Source organism: Coregonus lavaretus (genome assembly GCF_964263955.1).
Source record: "Coregonus lavaretus genome assembly, contig: HAP1_SCAFFOLD_4891, whole genome shotgun sequence".
Taxonomy (NCBI): Eukaryota; Metazoa; Chordata; class Actinopteri; order Salmoniformes; family Salmonidae; genus Coregonus; species Coregonus lavaretus.
The window spans coordinates 20,543-45,519 of NW_028163224.1; the positions used below are offsets into that span (position 1 = coordinate 20,543).

The 24,977-nt window shown below is 43.8% G+C and overlaps 1 protein-coding gene across 1 annotated transcript; it reads right to left on the minus strand.

The window, feature by feature from the left end:
- LOC311118384 (putative ATP-dependent RNA helicase DDX46) lies at positions 1-24,893 on the minus strand. The gene is made up of 17 exons (XM_084193185.1): positions 24,787-24,893; positions 24,392-24,557; positions 20,320-20,440; positions 17,766-17,941; positions 17,398-17,519; positions 16,403-16,481; positions 15,262-15,344; positions 14,657-14,821; positions 11,156-11,318; positions 10,520-10,713; positions 9,557-9,694; positions 9,109-9,258; positions 8,291-8,506; positions 7,989-8,207; positions 2,958-3,102; positions 2,743-2,816; positions 1-489 (listed from the first exon to the last, which is right to left on the minus strand). Exons 1-17 carry the CDS (start codon positions 24,811-24,813, stop codon positions 442-444), a joined length of 2,286 nt encoding a protein of 761 aa, XP_084049311.1. The 5' UTR covers positions 24,814-24,893; the 3' UTR covers positions 1-441.
- Positions 24,894-24,977: the final 84 nt, after the last annotated feature.

Here is a 24,977-nt window from a genome sequence, read left to right on the forward strand (position 1 = left end):
TTCCTTACCAACACATTGTTTTATTAGAGGGAAATAATTAAAAACACATTACATCATTCAAGGACTGTTACTCGTTCAGATGACTGCAGACCAGTGACAAGTGGCCAAGATATTATTTTACACACGGAAATACAGGATCTACAACTACATGATGTTTAAGGACAAAAATAAGCAAATGTTTGAGTCATGGTGGTAGAGAGCCGTTACATTTCAGCTGGTATATTAAATAATTGATATCAGATACATTTTGTGCTGTGAAACCTAAAAATCATGACTAAATCTCCACTTAAAATTACAGAGAGAGGAAACTTTGCCTAAAAGAGAAAGTACTCTCACGAGAACAATCCCTTCTGGAGGTCACTGGTCTAACAGTAAAAAAAAAAAAAAATACTAATACATTCTGAAACAAATATGATGAAACGTTGGAGAAAGAAGTCCTCACTACAAAACCTTGTATCTTCCTTTGCTGGTGGGTTGGTAGGAGTTTTGCTAAAATTAGAGAAGACATTTGTTATTGAGCAATGAGAAACACTATTATTTAATTATTTTCGCTAAGTGAATTACTTTCAGTACTTTTAATACATTCAACTTTCATTACTGGTGTTCATACACAGGATCATACAATGATGCAACCAACATGTAGATGATTAGATTGACAAGAATGATTCTACAATTACACCCTAGGCCTAGCATCAGTAACATAATCATTCAAATAGCAGATACACACACACACACACACACACACACACACACAGTGAGGGAAAAAAGTATTTGATCCCCTGCTGATTTTGTATGTTTGCCCACTGACAAAGAATTGGTCAGTCTATAATTTTAATGGTAGGTTTATTTGAACAGTGAGAGACAGAATAACAACAAAAAATTCCAGAAAAATGCATGTCAAAAATGTTATAAATTGATTTGCATTTTAATGAGGGAAATAAGTATTTTACCCCCTCTCAATCAGAAAGATTTCTGGCTCCCAGGTGTCTTTTATACAGGTAACGAGCTGAGATTAGGAGCACACTCTTAAAGGGAGTGCTCCTAATCTCAGTTTGTTACCTGTATAAAAGACACCTGTCCACAGAAGCAATCAATCAGATTCCAAACTCTCCACCATGGCCAAGACCAAAGAGCTCTCCAAGGATGTCAGGGACAAGATTGTAAACCTACACAAAGGCTGGAATGGGCTACAAGACCATTGCCAAGCAGCTTGGTGAGAAGGTGACAACAGTTGGTGCGATTATTCGCAAATGGCAGAAACACAAAATAACTGTCCATCTCCCTCGGCCTGGGGCTCCATGCAAGATCTCACCTCGTGGAGTTGCAATGATCATGAGAACGGTGAGGAATCAGCCCAGAACTACACGGGAGGATCTTGTCAATGATCTCAAGGCAGCTGGGACCATAGTCACCAAGAAAACAATTGGTAACACACTACACCGTGAAGGCCTGAAATCCTGCAGCGCCCGCAAGGTCCCCCTGCTCAAGAAAGCTGTCTGAAGTTTGCCAATGAACATCTGAATGATTCAGAGGAGAACTGGGTGAAAGTGTTGTGGTCAGATGAGACCAAAATCAAGCTCTTTGGCATCAACTCAACTCGCCGTGTTTGGAGGAGAAGGAATGCTGCCTATGACCCCAAGAACACCATCCCCACCGTCAAACATGGAGGTGGAAACATTATGCTTTGGGGGTGTTTTTCTGCTAAGGGGACAGGACAATAATAATAATAATAATAATATAATAATATGCCATTTAGCAGACGCTTTTATCCAAAGCGACTTACAGTCATGCGTGCATACATTTTTGTGTATGGGTGGTCCCGGGGATCGAACCCACTACCTTGGCGTTACAAGCGCCGTGCTCTACCAGTTGAGCTACAGAGGACCACAAGGACAACTTCACCGCATCAAAGGGACGATGGACGGGGCCATGTCCCGTCAAATCTTGGGTGAGAACCTCCTTCCCTCAGCCAGGGCGTTGAAAATGGGTCGTGGATGGGTATTCCAGCATGACAATGACCCAAAACACACGGCCAAGGCAACAAAGGAGTGGCTCAAGAAGAAGCACATTAAGGTCCTGGAGTGGCCTAGCCAGTCTCCAGACCTTAATCCCATAGAAAATCTGTGGAGGGAGCTGAAGGTTCGAGTTGCCAAACGTCAGCCTCGAAACCTTAATGACTTGGAGAAGATCTGCAAAGAGGAGTGGGACAAAATCCCTCCTGAGATGTGTGCAAACCTGGTGGCCAACTACAAGAAACGTCTGACCTCCGTGATTGCCAACAAGGGTTTTGCCACCAAGTACTAAGTCATGTTTTGCAGAGGGATCAAATACTTATTTCCCTCATTAAAATGCAAATCAATTGATAATATTTAATATATATAATATTCAGGATTTTTTTGTTGTTATTCTGTCTCTCACTGTTCAAATAAACCTACCATTAAAATTATAGACTGATCATGTCTTTGTCAGTGGGCAAACGTACAAAATCAGCAGGGGATCAAATACTTTTTTCCCCTCACTGTATATATACACATACATACATACATACACACACACACACACATATATGTATGTATATGTATATGTATGTGAATGTGTATTTATATGTATATATATATACATATATACACACACACATACACATATACATATAAATACACATACATATATAAATAAATAAAGAGACAACAGGGGACAGAACCATACATATATAATTAATCTAATTTTATGGACAGAACTTACTAATCTGATGAGCTCCTCCTTGATGAGCCGAGTGATCTCAGCCTTGGCCTTCGTAACGGCCAGCTCATTGGCACCTGTCAGTCGAACACGTCAAAATATCACGACAAGTGACATCATCAAAAAAAAACACCCACTACCGCTAACACGCAACACTCAATTCTCCAACATTGGTGAAGACTTTGGAAATTGTCAATGCAAGTGGAATAGCTGCTTACTCTCAATAGCCAGGTAGATCTTGCGTTCTCCCTCTTTGGGCTCTTTGCCTGGAGGGAAGTAGGTCCCTCTGATGGTGATGGCTGCCTCCGAGTACTCTCCGATCCTCTGGAGGGCCTCCTTAGACGTGACCTTCCACCTCGCAGTCTGGTTGAAAACAGGAAACAGACATTAAATCTTCCCGTTCGCTTAGGCCAGTTTTCACAAAAGCGTCTCGGTGTAAGAGTTTTGATCTAGGATCAGTTTTTGCCCTTTTTTAGATCATAATGAATAATATTATATATGGACAGATCCTAGATCAGGACTCGTATTCTGAGATGCTTTGAGAGGTCTGTACCACCTACCCCTTGTGGGATAAACTACTCAAACCACAATCACTTTGTTGATAGGGCAAACAAATGTCAATCAAATGTGACTCGTTTCAGGAAACTAGGCGTATGTCGCACATCGCTACTTCACAGGAGCAGCATTTGAACGTAAACATTTATTTTTTATCAAAATGCGTTTTTTTTTTGGGAGAAATGCCTTCAGGAATATGTGAACTTTCATGTGCCTTAATAACAAACTTCTATGTCATCTGTAAATACCAATAAAATAGTTAAATGACGAGCCTAGTTGGTTTAGCCATGGAAAAAGACCGGAACCTTCCCGCTAGCCATGATTGGCTGAGATAATGGATGGGCTGGACATGCCGAGAGATGAGTTTGGATTGGTCTGCCATGTAGCGTGCTTCTGTCTATAACATGAGCTGCTCAGTATGTGTACAGTCGTGGTCAAAAAGTTTTGAGAATAAAACACCGGTCTCTGGATTACATTTTCAAACTAAGGGCAAGAAGCGTTCATCCATGTATACGGATAAGAGAGTCTAGCTAGCTACATTTTCAGATATTATACATTTCTAATTTTGTCAGAGTCATTTTTATTGCAAGTTAAAGCATACTGTTAACTAGCTAACGTTAGCTGGCTGGCTCGCTAGCTAACATTACGTGTTTGATCTGTGTAGTAATATTATTTGTATATCTCAGAAAGCCATTTGCATTGCTAGTTATAGCCTAATGTTAGCTAGCTAGCTAACATTGAATCTAATTGGTTAGCTTTAGTTACCTGCAGGTTCATGCACGGTAGTAATGTTATGAGTTGGGATTATGGTTCATTGTTGTCTAAACAAAAGGCTCCACTATGCAAGTAACCATTTCACTGTACCGTTTACACCTTCTGTATCCTGTGCATGTGACAAATAAACTTTGATTTTATTTGATATAGTGTGTGTTTACCAGAGAAGGTAATGTGAAGAACAACATGACCTGCACCAAAGTCAAATTAGGATATAAATTATGCCAATGAGACAGCGTCCAAGTAAAACAATTCAGATAGAATGCCCTGCTTTTATTTCGTCACACTCACAACCACATTTTCTATAGGATTGAGGTCAGGGCTTTGTGATGGCCACTCCAATACCTTGACTTTGTTGTCCATAAGCCATTTTGCCACAACTTTGGAAGAATGCTTGGGGTCATTGTCCACTTGGAAGACCCATTTGCGACCAAGATTTAACTTCCTGACTGATGTCTTGAGATGTTGCTTCAATATATCCACATCATTTTCCTTCCTCATGATGCCATCTATTTTGTAAAGTGCACCAGTCCCTCCTGCAGCAAAGCACCCTCACAGCATGATGCTGCCACCCCCGTGCTTCTCGGTTGGGATGGTGTTCTTCGGCTTGCAAGCCCCCCCTTTTCTTCCAAACATAACGATGTTATGGCCAAACAGTTCTATTTTTGTTTCATCAGACCAGAGGACATTTCTCCAAAAAGTACGATCTTTGTCCCCATGTGCAGTTGCAAACCGTAGTCTGTCTTTTTTATGGCGGTTTTGGAGCAGTGGCTTCTTCCTTGCTGAGCGGCCATTCAGGTTATGTCGATATAGGACTAGTTTTACTGTGGATATATATATTTTTGTACCTGTTTCCTCCAGCATCTTCACAAGGTCCTTTGCTGTTGTTCTGGGATTGATTTGCACTTCTCGCACCATTGTACGTTCATCTCTAGGAGACAGAACGCGTCTCCTTCCTGAGCGGTATGACGGCTGCGTGGTCCCATGGTGTTTATACTTGCGTACTATTGTTTGTACAGATGAAGGTGGTACCTTCAGGCGTTTGGAAATTGCTCCCATGGATGAACCAGACTTTTTTCTGAGGTCTTGGCTGATTTCTTTTGATTTTCCCATTATGTCAAGCAAAGAGGCATTGAGTTTGAAGGTAGGCCTTGAAATACATCCACAGGTACACCTCCAATTGACTCAAATGATGTCAATTAGCCTATCAGAAGCTTCTAAAGCCATGAAATCATTTTCTGGAATTTCCCAAGCTGTTTAAAGGCACAGTCAACTTAGTGTATGTAAACTTCTGACCCACTGGAATTGTGATACAGTGAATTATAAGTGAAATAATCTGCATGGAGCCCCAGACCGAGGGTGATTGACCGTCATCTTGAACTTCTTCCATTTTCTAATAATTGCGCCAACAGTTGTTGCCTTCTCACCAAGCTGCTTGCCTATTGTCCTGTAGTCCATCCCAGCCTTGTGCAGGTCTACAATTTTATCCCTGATGTCCTTACACATCTCTCTGGTCTTGGTCATTGTGGAGAGGTTGGAGTCTGTTTGATTGAGTGTTGTGGACAGGTGTCTTTTATACAGGTAACGAGTTCAAACAGGTGCAGTTAATACAGGTAATGAGTGGAGAACAGGAGGGCTTCTTAAATAAAAACTAACAGGTCTGTGAGAGCCGGAATTCTTACTGGTTGGTAGGTGATCAAATACTTATGTCATGCAATAAAATGCGAATTAATTACTAAAAAATCATCCAATGTGATTTTCTGGATTTTTGTTTTAGATTCCGTCTCTCACAGTTGAAGTGTACCTATGATATAAAATCCAGACCTCTACATGCTTTGTAAGTAGGAAAACCTGCAAAATCGGCAGTGTATCAAATACTTGTTCTCCCCACTGAATACACCTCTTCTGAAAGGCCCCCAGAGTCCGCAACACCACTAAGCAAGCGGCACCATGAAGACCAAGGAGCTCTCCAAACAGATCAGGGACAAAGTCATGGAGAAGTACAGATCAGGGTTGGGTTATAAAAATATCAGAAACTTTGAACATGCCACGGAGCACCATTAAATCCATTATAAAAAAAATTAAAAGAATACGGCAGCACAACAAACCTGCCAAGAGAGGGCCGCCCACCTAAACTCACAGACCAGGCAAGGAGGGCATTAATCAGAGAGGCAACAAAGAGACCAAAGATAACCCTGAAGGAGCTGCAAAGCTCCACAGCGGAGAATGTAGTATCTGTCCATAGGACCACTTTAAGCCGTACACTCCACAGAGCTGGGCTTTACGGAAGAGTGGCCAGAAAAAGCCATTGCTTAATGAAAAGAATAAGCAAACACGTTTGGTGTTCACCAAAAGGCATGTGGGTGACTCCCAAAACATATGGAAGAAGGTACTTGGGTCAGATGAGACTACAATTGCGCTTTTTGGCCATCAAGGAAAACGCTATGTCTGGCACAAACCCAACACCTCTCATCACCCGAGAACACCATCCCCACAGTGAAGCATGGTGGTGGCAGCATCATGCTGTGGGGATGTTTTTCATTGGCAGGGACTGGGATACTGGTCAGAATTGAAGGAATGATGGATGGCGCTAAATACAGGGAAATTCTTGAGGGAAACCTGTTTCAGTCTTCCAGAGATTTGAGACTGGGACGGAGGTTCACCTCCCAGCAGGACAATGACCCTTAGCATACTGCTAAAGCAACACTTGAGTGGTTTAAGGGAAAACATTTAAAATGTATTGGAATGGCCTAGTCAAAGCCCAGACCTCAATCCAATTGAGAATCTGTGGTATGACATAAAGATTGCTGTACACCAGCGGAACCCATCCAACTTGAAGGAGCTGGAGCAGTTTTGCTAGATGTGCCAAGCTTATAGAGACATACCCCAAGAGACTTGCAGCTGTAATTGCTGCAAAAGGTGGCTCTACAAAGTATTCACTTTGGAGGGGTGAATAGTTATGCACGCTCACGTTTTCTGTTTTTTTGTCTTATTTCTTGTTTGTTTCACAATAAAAAAATATTTTGCATCTTCAAAGTGGTAGGCATGTTGTGTAAATGAAATGATACAAACCCCCCAAAAATCCATTTTAATTCCAGTTTGTAAGGCAACAAAATAGGAAAAATGCCAAGGGGGGTGAATACTTTCGCAAGCCACTGTACCTGCTATACTAGAAGTTAATGGCTACATGTATGAGGAATGTATATGGTGGGGTCAATGGAGGTTGGATAAGAAGTATGGGCCTGGAAAGTGACTAAGGGAAAAGGCAATCACTTGGTTGAGGTCACTGATAAGGTTGGATAGCTTTGACTTTGGGGGGGTGAATAGTTATGCGCGCTCAAGTTCTGTTTTTTTGTCTTATTTCTTGTTTGTTTCACAAGAAAAAATATTTTGCATCTTCAAAGTGGTAGGCATGTTGTGTAAATCAAATGATACAACCCCCCCCAAAAATCCATTTTAATTCCAGGTTGTACTCTCCAGTAGCTACCAAAACATTCAAGGGCCATTTTCTCATGAGTGAAGTTACAAGTTTATCAACTTTCAAAGCAGAATTACTTTCCCAACTTTCCTCAACGAGTCTCTACTTTTATCATTTCAAATTTTGCTACGTAAAACCGAATCGAGCCGGTCGGTCACAAATGCGAATAAGATCTACCAGCTAGTGCTTTTACCGTAAACTCTGTCAAGGGACAGACATGGTAAATAGACTATTCAATGTTCAACTGAAAAGATAATTAGCATGATAAAGTAATGCATAGTTCATGTAGCGATGGTGTGTACACCTTCAATGAGCAGAGTCCTGCACCTACACCCTAGGTGTACGTCCCAAACAGCACCCTATTCCATAAGGCTCTGGTCAAAAGTAGTGCACTATATAGGGAACAGGGTGCCGTTTGGGATCCAGCCCCATATAAACTGACCTGAGGGAAATCATTGATGTCCAACTCCTCTTCGTATCTCTTGACGGTCTCGGCCTGCTCTGCCGCCTGCTTCTCCTCCTCCAGCTTCTCCACAGGGATGTAGTTGAGCTTTGCGTTGATCTTCTCAGCCAGCTGCTCGGCGATGGTCTTGGCCGAGACGGAGGGGGCCATGATGGTGCCTCCTCTCAGGATGGCGTTGGTGGCCTGTTGCATCACATCCTGTCCAGAGAGAGCAATGGATTACGTTAGGATGGAAAGTGAAGACTACTAAAAACAACTCGCAGAGAAACGGCCACACCCACCTGAGCCTCAGCCCCCAGGTTCTTCTGGGCGTTGATCCTGAGAGCCAGTCTCTTGGCCATCTCCAGTTTCTGGATGTTTCCAGCAGAGGGGGCACCGAGGTTGGCCAGGCCTCCCGCAGCCGCCGCGGCCGCAGCACTGGGCGGCCCTCCCCCTGGAGCTGACAGATCCTTCACCCTCTTCTTCGAGTTGAACATGTTCTCGATCTGCTCATCTATCTGTAAGGACAGGGTGAGATATCGGGTCAATATAGTACGTATTCTAGGATAGTTTAGAAACATACCGTTTGACCACAATGGAGGGAATGCAATACATTATCAAGCCATAGTTGCCATTCTACTGAAGGTTTTAGAAGTGTCTGGAACCAGGTGAGTGTGTGCTTCCCCAATGACACCCTATTCCCTATATAACCCTATGGGCCCTGGTCAAAAACGGTGCACTATAAAAGGAATAAGGTGCCATTGGGACTGAGACCTAATCAAGCCACAGTTGGCATTCTACTCTAGGCTTTAGAATAGTGTGGAACCTGTACCTCACATCCAGAGCTCCATCCTCATCATCAGAACCTGTACCTCACATCCAGAGCTCCATCCTCATCATCAGAACCTGTACCTCTCACATCCAGAGCTCCATCCTCATCATCAGAACCTGTACCTCACATCCAGAGCTCCATCCTCATCATCAGAACCTGTACCTCACATCCAGAGCTCCATCCTCATCATCAGAACCTGTACCTCACATCCAGAGCTCCATCCTCATCATCAGAACCTGTACCTCTCACATCCAGAGCTCCATCCTCATCATCAGAACCTGTACTCACATCCATGGCTCCATCCTCATCATCAGAGTCCTGCAGACCCAGAGCAGCCTTCTGCAGCTTCTTCCTCTCGTTGGCCAGAGCATGCTCCGTCTCGTCAAACTTGAAGCCCTTCCCCGAGAACCCGCTGCTGCTCTTGATGCTTTTACCCTCCTGGGGAAAGAAAAGGCCGTTTTTGAGAGGGTGTGTCACATTCGCCTGCCTTCGTTCACATACTGATGACACCAATGCTGGTTGGCAGCAAATGGGAAGTAAAGCCAGCGACAAACAGGTCTAAATCTTGTTGAACAGGAGTTGAAGAAACAAAGGCCACAGAACATAATATGTAAATCGTCGCTGACAATCATCAGCTCCAACGCACGGTTTTAGCTGGCCACACATTCCGCATACAAAAAGACAGTGAGCTTCCATGACAACACCGGAACAACACTACATTAGTCTTCCTCTTTACCGCTTGCCGTTGGTTTTTGAAGGACAGCCACAGCTGCTCCAGTTCTTTGGGCACAGGGGACCCCGAGAGCTCCAGGGCCTTGATGATATCCCCGGCGTAGCGCGCCTGCTCGTCTGTAATGAAGGTGTAGGCAAAGCCCTGAGGACACAACAAATCGGGGTGGTTTTTAAATGAGGGTTGTAACAGTGTATAGGTATTTGTAGCGAACCGTTCAGTACAGGGGGGACGTGGGTTCGGTCCTCACTGTGAACCCAAATGAATACGTCGAAAAAGATCCAACCAATTAAAAACGCCAGGCCTATAGGCTATGCTTACGCAGCTCGAGTAAATCTGAGCTGAAATTTGTGGCAGGTAGCTTAGTGGTTAAGAGCGTTGTGCCAGTAACCGAAAGGTCGCTGGTTCTAATCCCCGAGCCGACTAGGTGAAAAATCTGTCGATGTGCCCTTAAATTACTAAAATGTAAAATGTAAAATTGTGTAATCAAAATTCAAGACTTTAATTTCAAACTGTCCTTTTGTGAGGCGCAGCCGGGAACTAATTCTGTATGATGGCGAGTGGTGGGGTCGATAAACCAGGAGGAGTCTCCATCATCGTTTAAATCTCCAGTTTGGGAACATTTTGGCTTCCCAGTAGATTACAACGGTGATGGACAGAGAGAGTATGTCGCCACTGCTCATGAGAATAGCCTATGCAGCTGCCAACACCTCAAACACGGTGACACATTAACGCCGACATCACCCCAGTACTCGTACCACCAGAAGACGGAAACACATATCAATCAAATGTTTCAGTGAGAATCTCTCCTTTTTTTCCTTCTAATATGGTTGAAGAGGTCCTTGGGGGATGAACATTTTTAAAATTTTGCCCAGTGATTTGTTTCAGTGATCAGAATTTCTGGAATTCTTGATAAACCAGTAATAATAACGAATTAGGTTGATAGCCTAGTGCAGAGCCACCACTGACTTTGTTCCCGGCTCTCCCTGTGCGTCCGGCCCTGTGGACGTAGTCCTCGTAGTGGTTGGGGCAGTTGTAGTTGACGACCAGGATCAGCTGCTTGATGTCCAGCCCCCTGGCTGCCACAGAGGTGGCCACCATCAGCCGACACGCCCCGTTCTTAAAGTCATTGATGACACTGTCTCTGTCGTACTGGTCAATGCCTACAGGGAGTGGGACGGAGACAAACAAACGCTTGTTGTCAAAGGACATAGTTCAAACGACTAAACATGGTAGAGGGCGAAACGTTCATCTGCCATAAAACGTGGTTTAATTAGAAGCTATAATAAAATGAAAATGGGTCACTTTCAAACCCCGGACTAACTCAGGGGCGTCCCAAATGGCCCCCAATACTCTACATCATGGGCTATTCAACTCTTACCCTATGACGTCCGGAGCCTGCTGGTTTTCTGTTCTACCTGATAATTAAAATTGCACACATCTGGTGTCCCAGGTCTAAAATCAGTCCCTGATTAGAGGGGAACGCAGTGGAACTGGCTTCCAGGTCCAGAGTTGAGTTTGAAGGCTCTACATAATGCACTACTTTTGACCAGAGGACCATTTGGGGAAGAGCCTCAGACTAACGGTGTGTTTGCATGACATTACCCCCGTGTAGAGACATGCAGGGGTAGGAGGCCTTCATCAGGTCTTTGAGCAGCCCGTCAGCGTGCTCCTGTTTGTCCACGAAGATGATGACCGAGCCCTTCTCCTGGTAATGACCCAGTATCTCCAGCAGCTTCAGGAACTTCTGGTCCTCCTCGATTACCAGCTAGATGGAGAGAATACACGATGAGGAAAAACATGGACGTCTGTGCGACTTCAGCTAGATAGAGAGAAATGGCAGCAACACTCATTTAGCAAAATGACCAATATGGAATATATAAAGTATGAGATATCTTCTTATTCATTAACATTTTTAAATGGGGTATTGTGTGTAGGCCAGTCACACAAAATCTAAAAATTGTATCCATTTTAAATTTAGGCTGTAACACAAAATGTGGAAAAAGTAAAGGGGTGTGAATACTTTCTGAAGGCACTGTATACACACTGAACAAAAATATAAAAACGCAACATGTAAAGTGTTGGTCCCATGTTCCATGAGCTGAAATAAGATCCCAGAAATGTTTCATACGCACAGAAAGCTTATTTATCTCAAAGTTTGTGCACAAATTTGTTTATATCCCTGTTAGTGAGCATTTCTCCATTGCCAAGATAATCAATCCACCTGACAGGTGTGGCATATCAAGAAGCTGACTAAACAGCATGATCATTACACAGGTGCACCTTGTGCTGGGGACAATAAAAGGGCACTCTAAGATGTGCAGTTTTGTCACACAACACAATGCCACAGATGTCTCAAGTTTTGCGGGAGCGTGCAATTGGCATGCCGACTGCAGGAATGTCCACCAGAGCTGTTGACAGATAATTTAATGTTAATTTCTCTACCATAAGCCGCCTCCAACGTCGTTTAAGATAATTTGGCAGTACGTCCATCCGGCCTCACAACCCGCAGACCATGTGTAACCACGCCAGCCCAGGACCTCCACATCAGGCTTCTTTACCTGCGGGATCGTCTGAGACCAACCACCCAGACAGCCGAGGAAACGGTGGGTTTGCACATCCAAAGAATTTCAGCACAAACCGTCTTAGGGAAGCTCATCAGCTCGTCTTCCTCACCAGGGTCTTGACCTGACTGGCTCATCAGCGTGCTCGTCTTCCTCACCAGACTCTTGACCTGACTGGCTCGTCAGCTCGTCTTCCTCACCAGAGTCTTGACCTGACTGGCTCGTCTTCCTCACCAGAGTCTTGACCTGACTGGCTCATCTGCTCGTCGTCCTCACCAGAGTCTTGACCTGACTGGCTCATCAGCGTGCTCGTCGTCCTCACCAGGGTCTTGACCTGACTGGCTCATCTGCGTGCTCGTCGTCCTCACCAGAGTCTTGACCTGACTGGCTCATCAGCGTGCTCGTCGTCCTCACCAGGGTCTTGACCTGACTGGCTCATCAGCGTGCTCGTCGTCCTCACCAGAGTCTTGACCTGACTGGCTCATCAGCGTGCTCGTCGTCCTCACCAGAGTCTTGACCTGACTGGCTCATCTGCGTGCTCGTCGTCCTCACCAGAGTCTTGACCTGACTGGCTCATCTGCGTGCTCGTCGTCCTCACCAGAGTCTTGACCTGACTGGCTCATCAGCGTGCTCGTCGTCCTCACCAGAGTCTTGACCTGACTGGCTCATCTGCGTGCTCGTCGTCCTCACCAGAGTCTTGACCTGACTGGCTCATCAGCGTGCTCGTCGTCCTCACCAGAGTCTTGACCTGACTGGCTCATCTGCGTGCTCGTCGTCCTCACCAGGGTCTTGACCTGACTGGCTCATCTGCGTGCTCGTCGTCCTCACCAGAGTCTTGACCTGACTGCAGTTCAGCGTCGTAACTGACTTGAGTGGGAAAATGCTCACCTTTGATGGCCACTGGAGAAGTGTGCTCTTCACAGATGAATGAATCGCAGTTTCAACTGTACTGAGCAGATGGCAGAACAGCGTGTACGGCGTCGTGTGGGCGAGCGGTTTGCTCAACGTTGTGAACAGAGTGCCCCATGGTGGCGGTGGGGTTATGGTATGGACAGACATAAGCTATGGACAAAGAACACGATTGCATTTTAAATCGATGGCAATTTGAATGCACAGAGATACCGTGACGAGATCCTGAGGTTCATTGTCGTGCCATTCATCCGCCACCATCACCTCATGTTTGAGCATGATAATGCACAGCCCAATGTCGCAAGGATCTGTACACAATTCCTGGAAGAGGACATTTTCCCAGTTCTTCGATGGCCTGCATACTCACCAGACATGTCACCCATGCGCAAAGCTGTCATCAAGGCAAAGGGTGGCTATTTGAAGTATCTATTTCTTAACACTTTTTTGGTTACTACATGACTCCACTTGGTTACTACATGATTCCACTTGGTTACTACATGATTCCACTTGGTTACTACATGATTCCACTTGGTTACTACATGATTGATTTCTTCACTATTATTCTACAATGTAGAAAGTAGTCCAATGATAGAAAAACCCTGGAAAGAGTAGGTGTGTCCAAACTTTTGACTGGTACTGTAGATTAGGGCCTAATTAATTTATGTAACTCAGTAAAATCTTTAAAATTGTTGCATGTTGCGTTGATATTTTTGGTTCAGCATATATATATATATAGAATTATTTATTTAACGATTATGATGGTTATTTTATTTTCATGACGGTCTTCATTCATAACCGTTGGTTACACGGTTATTGTGCCAAAGTCATTATGGTGCAAAACATCAACAGAATCCAATCAATACATTGACAGAACCAATCAAAACATCAACAGAACCAATCAATACATTGACAGAACCAATCAAAACATCAACAGAACCAATCAATACATTGACACATGTAAACCATCCTCTAACGGAGGGACCATCAACTAGATTCAGACGCGGGCCGATTTCTTCTTGAGCGGATGGTCAGGGGGCCAGAACATAATTACACAATTAAATAAAGGTGAAATAAAAAAACTATAAAAAAACACATCATTTATAAACTGAAAATTGACTGCAAGAAGCCCAAACAGATCTAATATTTGACTAAAACATAATTTAAAACCTTTCTTACGTTGGTATACGATCGCATACAGTCTATACTGTATCTTTACTATGCGTGATAATTTTTTGGAACACATTTCCAAAATTAAAAATCACTTGCTAGTGTTTTTACAGTCTTATGTCCAAAAATAAATAAATAACTGTTTTGCTCATAAAACTTTAGGAGCAAAATAAAATCAACGGCCTGCAGGCGGCCAGTTGGGGAACCCTACTCTGACTGGATGGTTTACAAATGATATAATATCCAGAGTGGAACAGGAGTTTTTCCTCATCATACTGACTACAGGAAATAACTCCTGGCACTATCCATAGGGCACCAAAAAAGGATAATGAGATGGAGGACGCACCCTACTCCCTTTACAGTGCACTACCTTTGACCAGAGCCCTATGGTCCTTGGTCAAAAGTAGTGTACAATATAGGGTGATATTTGGGACGCACCGGGAGAATGTAAAAAGGCCAGTCTTACCACATGTTGCTCCACGTCGGAGCACACCACACTCCTGCCTCCCACCTGCACCTCGATGGGCTTGGAGAGGATCCTCCTGGCCAGGGCCTCCATGGCCCGCGGGAACGTGGCTGAGAACATGACCGTCTGCCGGTCTGGACGCACGTTGTCCATGATACGCATCACCTGGGGGAAGGAAACATTACAGGAGAGGATTTTACCTATTATTCTGGTGCCAGGGTCAGGTTTAAATAGCTGCTATGAGATGAATTGATGCAAGTCTGTTTTTGTGTTTTAATACGCTTAAAAACACCTCCTTGGATTTTAATTATTAACAAATTAATGACAATAATGTGCGTCTATAATGACAATAATGTGCCACCTCCCTGTGGCTCAAAGCCCATGTTGAATATTATATCTGGAGGAGCACCTCCCTGTGGCTCAAAGCCCATGTTGAATATTCTATCTGGAGGAGCACCTCCCTGTGGCTCAAAGCCCATATTGAATATTCTATCTGGAGGAGCACCTCCCTGTGGCTCAAAGCCCATGTTGAATATTATATCTGGAGGAGCACCTCCCTGTGGCTCAAAGCCCATGTTGAATATTCTATCTGGAGGAGCACCTACCTGTGGCTCAAAGCCCATGTCGAACATTCTATCTGCCTCGTCCACCACCACGTACGTGGCTCGCCGCAGGTTTGTGACTCGACCTACACACCCAAGGAAAGTATAGTGACACAGGAAAACAAGTTACTCTCTGGAAAGTAGGTTCACTCAAAGCTTTCACACAAAGTTCCTGAACCTACTGGTAAATATACCTCAACAAGCCTATACAAAAGGGGCTATCCTTTTCCTAGGGCATTTAAATACTTCACTTCAATTCACACAACTGCCATTTGTTCTGTTCAGGACTACTTTTAAAGTAGCCAGATTATTTGGTTTCTATATTTTGTCTTGTGTTGCGTACCATCTCAGGGGCACGAGGAACCTGTAAATGTCAGAAAACAGCCAATACAATAAAAGAGATGGGGCCACATGATGCACTATCTGACCGTCTTTTCACCTAAAAAGGAAACATAGAGATTACCTGGCATGTGTGGAAGGAAAGAACGCTATACTGTCTGTTTCATTACATGTTTTTAATGTTTTAATTTAGCATTTATATACTGTCATAAAACAATGACTTTAATACTGATCAAAATATATTTCACACCTTTCGGACAACAATGATCTACTTTAAAGCTTCACATGTTATTCAAATCCATACACGAGTCACATGTCTGCCTTTTACATGACTAAAAACAAGCAACATTTGACTTGGATAGAGGTTGTTTGAAAACTTGGGACTTACGCCTCTGAACGTGAGGACCACGAGGCGGTATCGTGTCTCCACCTACCTGTAGCTGAAATTATTCTTCAGGAAACACTTCAAATGGCTTGAGGATATGACTCCCAAGGTGGTCAGATAATGTTGACAGTTTAGTAAAAGTGGTACTGACTTGACTCTCATACAGAAACATTCCATGCAAGGCAGGACATTTACAGCTCACTTTCTATCAGTACCTTCAGTGCTTGTGTTTTCAGGGTCAGTTAGTGACGTTTCTACGTCAAAATAATTATAACACTGGACATTGCAGACTTTTAAAAAATATATATATATTTTAAAAAACAGACACTGCAAGTTTATCACATATCAGAAATCCCTATCGTTATATGTACCTGGCTACAATAACACAAAGAGAGGTGTGGGACCAGGTGTGTCACTCACCGCTGTTGGCACCTAACATGTCAATCATTCGGCCTGGTGTGCACACAATGATCTCTGCTCCTCTCTTCAGCTCAGCAATCTGCCCCACAAGGAAGAAACAAACAATTTAAGATAACGATATTCAACCAACGTACAATCCTGTTTGCCTTTTCCTTACTGATTACAGGGCTTGACAGTAAAAAATAAAATAAAATACAACACTGCCCCTTTAAAGCTCTCCTGGAGAATGGTTGGCCACACTTGGTAGCTTATAAAATAGAGCAACCAAATACTTTTTATGTCTTTATAAAAAAAAAAATCTGGGACAGTTCTGTGACGACAGATCCTAAATTCATTCAACCCCTGCACATTAAAACATTTTAAAAAAGCAAATGAGGCTGATTCAACAGATCAGACCGTTTAGCTTAAAATGTTGATAAAGTTTTATTTCTGGTTTGATCTGTTGCACCAGCCTCATCGCTTTATAAAATATAATTTATATAATTAAAAGCCTCAATGTTTGGCTCCATTTTCTGGCGCCTCACTCATGTCAGCATGGATTTGGACATGAGGCTGTAGCCAATATGCATATCACCTACACTTCTGATCGGAGTAGGCTAACTGTTTGATATTGTGATGTTTTTTTTTACTTGTCCATTCGGACAATTTAAATCTATATTCTTCTTGTCCAACAAGAGAACAAGCATTAATATCGAGCCCTGGATTATTCAAACCTACAACCCAGGATTTCTTTAAACGCAATGTACTATATATATATATATATATATATATATATATATATATATATATATATATATATATATATATATATATATATATATATATATATATATATATATATATATATATATATACACACCAGTTATTATTATTAATTATTATATATATATATTTTAGATCATGGTAAAGCATAATTACAACCATGTAACACTACTCCATGATGAGGTACTGGTTAACAATAACCCCTGACCTCACAGAGTTCGAGGATGTTCTACCTGTTCACTAATCCCCGTGCCTCCATACACACACACAACCCTCAGGTTCAGTGGCTTGGAGAACTTCTTGCACTCCTTGGTGATCTGCAGAGCCAGCTCTCTAGTGGGAGTCATGATCACAGCTGAAAAATGGGGAAGATAAATGGACAATAGCACTCAGACAACATACTCTCATCGTTTATTTGCCCTTCACGAAATAGAGGATCTTCACTGAACACCATTCATACTGTCTGATAGATAACACCACTCTGCTCAGCAAATTCAAATTGTTATTTACACTTAGAAATCAGAGACGTCCAGCATTCAGGTTAATTTAGGTGCAACTGATATGGGGTTGTACAACAGAAAACGAGAAAATGGGCCCTTACCGATGGGTCCCTCAGCCTCCTCCAGGGGCCTTTGGTCCATGATGTGGCGGTACATGGGAAGGAGGAAGGCGATGGTCTTTCCACTGCCGGTCTTAGCGATGCCGATGAGATCTCTCCCAGACATGATGGCTGGAATGGCCTGGGCCTGGATGGGTGTGGGTTTCTCATAGCTGTGTCTGGAGATGTGAAGACAACATCATTTAAAACACAACTAATCTAGAAGTGTACGGACAATGTATGGCAAGTGAATCAGAGGCAACATCCGCATTGAGCTAAAGGCTAGAGCTGCCGCTTTCAAGGAGCAGGACACTAATCCGGACGCTTATAAGAAATCCCGCTACGCCCTCCGACGAACCATCAGACAGGCAACGCGTCAAACTATCACGGATTACAAAGGGAAACGCAGCCACGAGCTGTCCAGTGACGTGAGCCTTCAAGACAAGCTAAATACCTTCTATGCTTGCGTCGATGCTAACAACACTGAACCATGCAAGAGAGCCCCAGCTGTTCCGGACGACAGTGTGATCACGATCTCCGTAGCCGATGTGAGTAAGACCTTTAAACAGGTCAACATTCACAAGGCTGAAGGGCCAGACGGATTACCAGCATGCGCTGACCAGCTGGCAAGTGTCTTCACTGACATTTTCAATCTCTTCCTGACCCAGTCCGCAATAACTACATGTTTCAAGCAGACCATCATAGTCCCTGTGCCCAAGAACGCCAAGGTAACCTGTCTAAATGACTACCGCCCTGTTGCACTCACATCTGTAGACATGAAATGCTTTGAAAGGCTGGTCATGGCTCACATCAACACCTTCATAACAGACACCCTGGACCCACTCCAATTCACATACCGCCCCAACAGATGAAAATCTCCATTGCACTCCACACTACCCTTTCCCATCTGGACAAAAGGAACACCTAGGTGAGAATGCTGTTCATTGACTACAGCTTAGCGTTCAACACCATAGTGCCCTCCAAGCTCATCACTAAACTAAAGACCCCGGGATTAAACACCTCCCTCTGCAACTGGATCCTGGAATTCCTGACGGGCCGCTACCAGTGGTGAAGAAGGCCACAACACATCTGCCACGCTGACCCTCAACACGGGTGCCCCTCAGGGGTGCATGCTTAGTCCCCTCCTGTACCCCCTGTTCACCCATGACTGCGTGGCCAAGTACGACTCCAACACCATCATTTAGTTTCCAGACGACACGACAGTGGTAGGCCTGATCACCGACAACGATGAGACAGCCTACAGGGAGGAGGCCAAGACAACAACCTCACCGTCAGCAAGACAAAGTAACTGATCGTGGAGTACAGGAAATGGAGGGCCAAGCACGCCAACATCCACATCGACGGGGCTGTAGCGGAGCAGGTCGAGAGCTTCAAGTTCCTCGGTGTCCACATCACTAAGGAATTATCATGGTCCACACACACCAACACAGTCGTGAAGAGGGCACGACAACGCCTCTTCCCCCTCAGGAGGCTGAAAAGATTCGACATGGGCCCTCAGATCCTCCAAAAGTTCTACAATGGCACCAATGAGAACATCTTGACTGGCTGCATTACCGCTTGGTATGGCAACTGCTTGGCATCCGACCGCAAGTCACTACAGAGGGTAGTGCGTACGGCCCAGTACATCACTGGGGCCGAGCTCCCTGCCATCCAGGACCTCTATACCAGGCGGTGTCAGAGGAAGGCCCTAGAAGCTGTGCATCGGTAAGCGGTACTGATGCACCAAGTCTGGAACCAACAGGACCCTGAACAGCTTCTACCCCCAAGCTATAAAACTGCTAAATAGTTAGTTAAATAGTTAACCAACAGTTAACCGGACTATCTGCATTGACCCTTTTTGCAACAACTGTTTTGGCTCATCACATACGCTGCTGTTACTGTATATAATCTATCCTGTTGCCTAGTCACTTCATCCCTACCTAAATGTACATACTGTATCTACATCAATTACCTCGTACCCCTGCACATCGGCTCGGTACTGGTACCCCGTGTGTATATAGCCAGGTTATTACCTGGTACCCCTGCACATCGGCTCGGTGCTGGTAACCCGTGTGTATATAGGCAGGTTATTACCTGGTACCCCTGCACATCGGCTCGGTACTGGTACCCCGTGTGTATATAGCCAGGTTATTACCTGGTACCCCTGCACATCGGCTCGGTACTGGTACCCCATGTGTATATAGGCAGGTTATTACCTGGTACCCCGTGTGTATATAGGCAGGTTATTACCTGGTACCCCGTGTGTATATAGCCAAGTTATCGTTACTCATTGTGTATTTATTCCACGTGTTATTATTTGTATATTATTTATATTTCTTTCTCTCTGTATTGTTGGGAAGGGCCCGTAAGTCAGCATTTTCACTGTTAGTCTATACCTGTTGCGTTAGTCTATACCAAGCATGTGACAAATAACATTTGTTTTGATCAACTGCAGATTGCATAACAAAATGTATGTTACTGTCCTATTCGTTTGGAACAACGTGTGAGTTACTTTTATAAATCGGCTACGATGTAAAACATTGTCTGTGACACTCACCTCTTCAGCGCACTTAGGATCTTCATAGACGTGCCACACTGAACCCATGACTTCATGGGCTTGGGACAACCCTTTCCTTTGACTGCGATTCCCTCCAGGTCCAACCTGTGGACATTCACCTCTGAACCAAACAGAACCAAAGGAGAGGAGTTAGATCAGGGACTTTGATAGGGGTGGGGGGGCACAAAAAAATCTGAACTCATCATGAGGGGCCGCAGTGGCACCCAGGTCTGCGTTAATTTCCTGCAATTCTACACATTTTGCAGTGGGGGCGTAGAGAAATGTTTGCAGTTTTTAATATGATATCTGAGTGAGAGAGACCAACAAAATCTAAAAATCGGGGCCCCCCGGTCGGTAATTCGACCATGATTACAACAAGTTTAAATAGCTGGCCGCTAGACTAATTTACCAATCTACAAATGTGTAGCTGATGTACTAATTGAGTGACTGTTAGTGACCGACATAAAAATAGATACTGTTGACGCACAACCAAATCGATCCGGGGGCCACCAGTTGCCCATCCCTGAGCAACATTGGACACAACATTGGACACTATTCATTTAGCAGACAAAAGCGGCTAAAGGCATCCGATATACAAAGCCGACATAATAATTAAATTAAATGTAAAAAATACAAACAAAACATAATAAAATTGGCACCAGAGGGGAGAAGAAGAAGAAATAATAATAATAATAATAATGTTTTTTAGCCTCTTCACTGATGGAAATACCAGTCGACAGAAATACATTTGACCTGTCATGCTTATCAGTCTACAGGTTAATTTGCATCACTTAGTGGAATTAAACTGGCGCGTGTATATATATATATATATATATATTCATTATGTATCTTATTTATCACAGCATACAGATACAGAGCCTTTGAGAGGAAAATCTGACAGACAGCTGAGAGCTGCTGGTACAGCCACGGAAGGGAGGCTTCCTCACCACTTCGCAATGAGCTGGAGGCAGTATGCATTTCGAAAACATATACAATGCCTTCAGAAAGATATTCAGACCCCTTGACTTTTTCCACATTTTGTTAACGTTACAGCCTTATTCTAAAATGGATTAAATAAATAAAAATCCTCAACAATCTACACACAATACCCCATAATGACAAAGCGAAAACTGGTTTTTAGAATTTTTAGCACATTTAAAAAATAAAAAACTGAAATACCTAATTTACATAAGTATTCAGACCCTTTGCTATGAGACTCGAAATTGAGCTCAGGTGCATCCTGTTTCCATTGATCATCCTTGAGATGTTTCTACAACTTGATTGGAATCCACCTGTGGTAAATTCAATTGATTGGACATGATTTGGAAAGGCACACACCCGTCTATATAAGGTCCCACAGTTGACAGTGCATGTCAGAGCACAAACCAAGCCATGAGGTTGAAGGAATTGTCCGGAGAGCTCTGAGACAGGATTGTGTCGAGGCACAGATCTGGGGAAGGGTACCAGAAAATGTCTGCAGCAGTGAAGGTCCCCAAGAACACAGTGGCCTCCATCATTCTTAAATGGAAGAAGTTTGGAACCACCAAGACTCTTCCTAGATCTGGTCGCCCGGCCAAACTGAGCAATCGGGGAGAAGGGCCTTGGTCAGGGAGCTGACCAAGAACCCGATGGTCACTCTGACAGAGCTCTAGAGTTCCTCTGTGGAGATGGGAGAACCTTCCAAAAGGAAAACCATCTCTGCAGCACTCCACCAATCAGGCCTTTATGGTAGAGTGGACAGACGGAAGCCACTCCTCAGTCAAAGGCACATGACAGTCCGCTTGGAGTTTGCCAAAAGGCACCTAAAGACTCTCAGACCATGAGAAACAAGATTCTCTGGTCTGATGAAACCAAGATTGAACTCTTTGGCCTGAATGCCAAGCGTCACATCTGGAGGAAACCTGGCACCATCCCTACAGTGAAGCATGGTGGTGGCAGCATCATGCTGTGGGGATGTTGTTCAGGAGCAGGGACTGGGAGACTAGTCAGGATCGAGGCAAAGATGAACGGAGCAAAGTACAGAGAGATCCTTGATGAAAACCTTCTCCAGGGCGCTCAGACTGGGGCGAAGGTTCACCTTCCAACAGGACAACGACCCTAAGCACACAGCCAAGACAACACAGTTGTGGCTTCGGGACAAGTCTCTGAATGTCCTTGAGCGGCACAGCCAGAGCCCGGACTTGAACCCGATCGAACATCTCTGGAGAGACCTGAAAATAGCTGTGCAGCGACGCTCCCCATCCAACCTGACAGAGCTTGAGAGGATCTGCAGAGAAGAATGGGAGAAACTCCCCAAATACAGGTGTGCCAAGCTTGTAGCGTCATACTCAAGAAGACTCGAGGCTGTAATCGCTGCCAAAGGTGCGTCAACAAAGTACTGAGTAAAGGGTCTGAAAACTTATGTAAATGTGATATTTTTAAAATTGCTTTGTCATTATGGTGTGTAGATTGATTAGGGGGAAAAAACAATTGAATCCATTTTAGAATAAGGCTGTAACGTAACAAAATGTGGAAAAAGTCAAGGGGTTTGAATACTTTCTGAAGGCGCTGTACTTCATTGTTGGAAAGCTGAACGTTTTACTACATATTATGAGGCAGGTCTTGCCTTACTTTAAAGCAGCCTAGACAAAATCAGACCATATCCGTGGAGGCAATTATTTTAGATCAACTTTCTTTCATTGTCCAGTAGCCAAAGGCACAATCCTAGTTATATTAGCAACCCGGTTGTTGCATGTTAGATCTTCCCTCTTTCTAAACTGATATTTTCATCTCTGTCACAGGAAACTGCTCGCGTTTGACAACAGTGTTTTCACGGCTAATTGCTAATTATGGAACAAACATTTTACACCTACTGCCTTGTGCGTATTGCTGCACTAATAATGTGAAGGAAAAAAATGTGTTGACCTATTCTGTTGGTCAGTTTGTCGAGAAATAAATAAACTATTCCAAACAGACTCTGGGACAGTTGTGGGACAATAGATCAATTCAAATTCATACAACCAGTGGGCCTAGGCTACATAAAAATAAACGTTAAAAAGCAAATGAGTCTGATGCAACAGATGAGAACGTTTAGGCTAGTGATCTTGCTGTTCGTTACTCATCTTGTTGGCTGAGGAAAAGTAAAATGTGGGCATCGGAATTCGGTAAGAAGGACCACAAATTGTTGTATCCTCCACTTGCAGTGTTCTGTTAAGATTAATTACCGTAATCTAAATGTGATTTGTCATTCTCAGCACCGTGGGCGGACTCCCTAATCCCGTTACACACCTAATGATGCATATGGGTCTGGTACATTTCTAAAAAAATGTCCAGTAAATTAAAATGCTGCTGGTCAAAAGTCGGGCGACACATTTTCCTAATAGAAACCCTGCCACATACATTGGTTCGGTTTGCTTTTGGCAGAACTGGGCTAGGCGAAGTGACTATTTGTGCTCTCATAACCCTCAAAGTCATTCGCATTGAAAAATGAGACAAAAATTGCACTATTAATTGTTGTTTGTCCCTCTTGAGCCACTGTATCAACATAGCCAGATACACTTCCTCAAAATAGTCCAAATTAATCAAAGATAAAAATCAAGAAATATGTGATTTATTCTGATGTCTTCGCAAAGGTCTTAGTCACGCAATTTTACATCTAGCTAAGATGTTTGGTGCAGTATTTCTCGTGAAAAAATGTGCATGAAAACTAGTCGTCTCTCGTTGAATGACAACAAACACTTCTTGTTCTCACTCCTACTAGGAGTAGTACTGTTGACCAATCCCCGACGAAGGGGCGTAGACTTTGGCTACAGAACTTTGACTTGCCTCAAGAAAAACGTTTGTCTGCACAAACAGCCGGGTGGGGAAAAAAGGGCCAACGACAAAAACTGAAGAAAAAAAACGTCACAAAAACTATTTGTAATATACGCGCAAACTGTTTCGACTGGGAAGCACACGGTAAGCTATACAGTTAGTGCAGTCCACTAAGTTCCATTGGGGAAAACGACCACATACCACAGTCATTGCAAATAGACCCTTCTTCAAAAAAAATAAGTGCGGGAAATACACATTCTTTTTTCGAACATGTACACACCCTCTGGAGACATTTTGGCCAGCTCTGGCACCTCTACGTAGAAGTCCTTGCGGTACGGTTCGTACTCAATCTTCTGGTGATCCACTGGCTCCAGCACCTTCCTCTGTTTGGTCTGGTAGCCAGTCAGGGCTGTCGCCAGATCCACTTCCTCTTCCTCTGATGAGTACTGGGAAGACAGTGACACAACATGTAGGAACCTGCTCTCTTCAGTGAAAGAATTTTGAGAGAAGTTCTTGAGACTTTATGAAGAGAGTTTCGAGGGAGATGATCTGCGTAACAAAATGGCACCCTACATGGTGCACTACATTTGACCCCATGACCCCTGGTTAAAAGTAGTGCCCTATACATTTACACAAATGATCACAATGATAACATGACAGGACAAAACCGCTTACCTCCATTGCATCCTGGTCATTCTCCATCAGTTCACCCTTCTTTTTGTGGACATTTGGTCCCCTTTTAGTTTTGCAAACGGTGACAACTTTGGACACCTTTATTCCTCCCTTCTGTTTGTGTGGAGGGCAAAAAAAAAGGAGAGATTGCATCACACACAAAAAGACCAAAGCAGCACATACTGACAGCAATG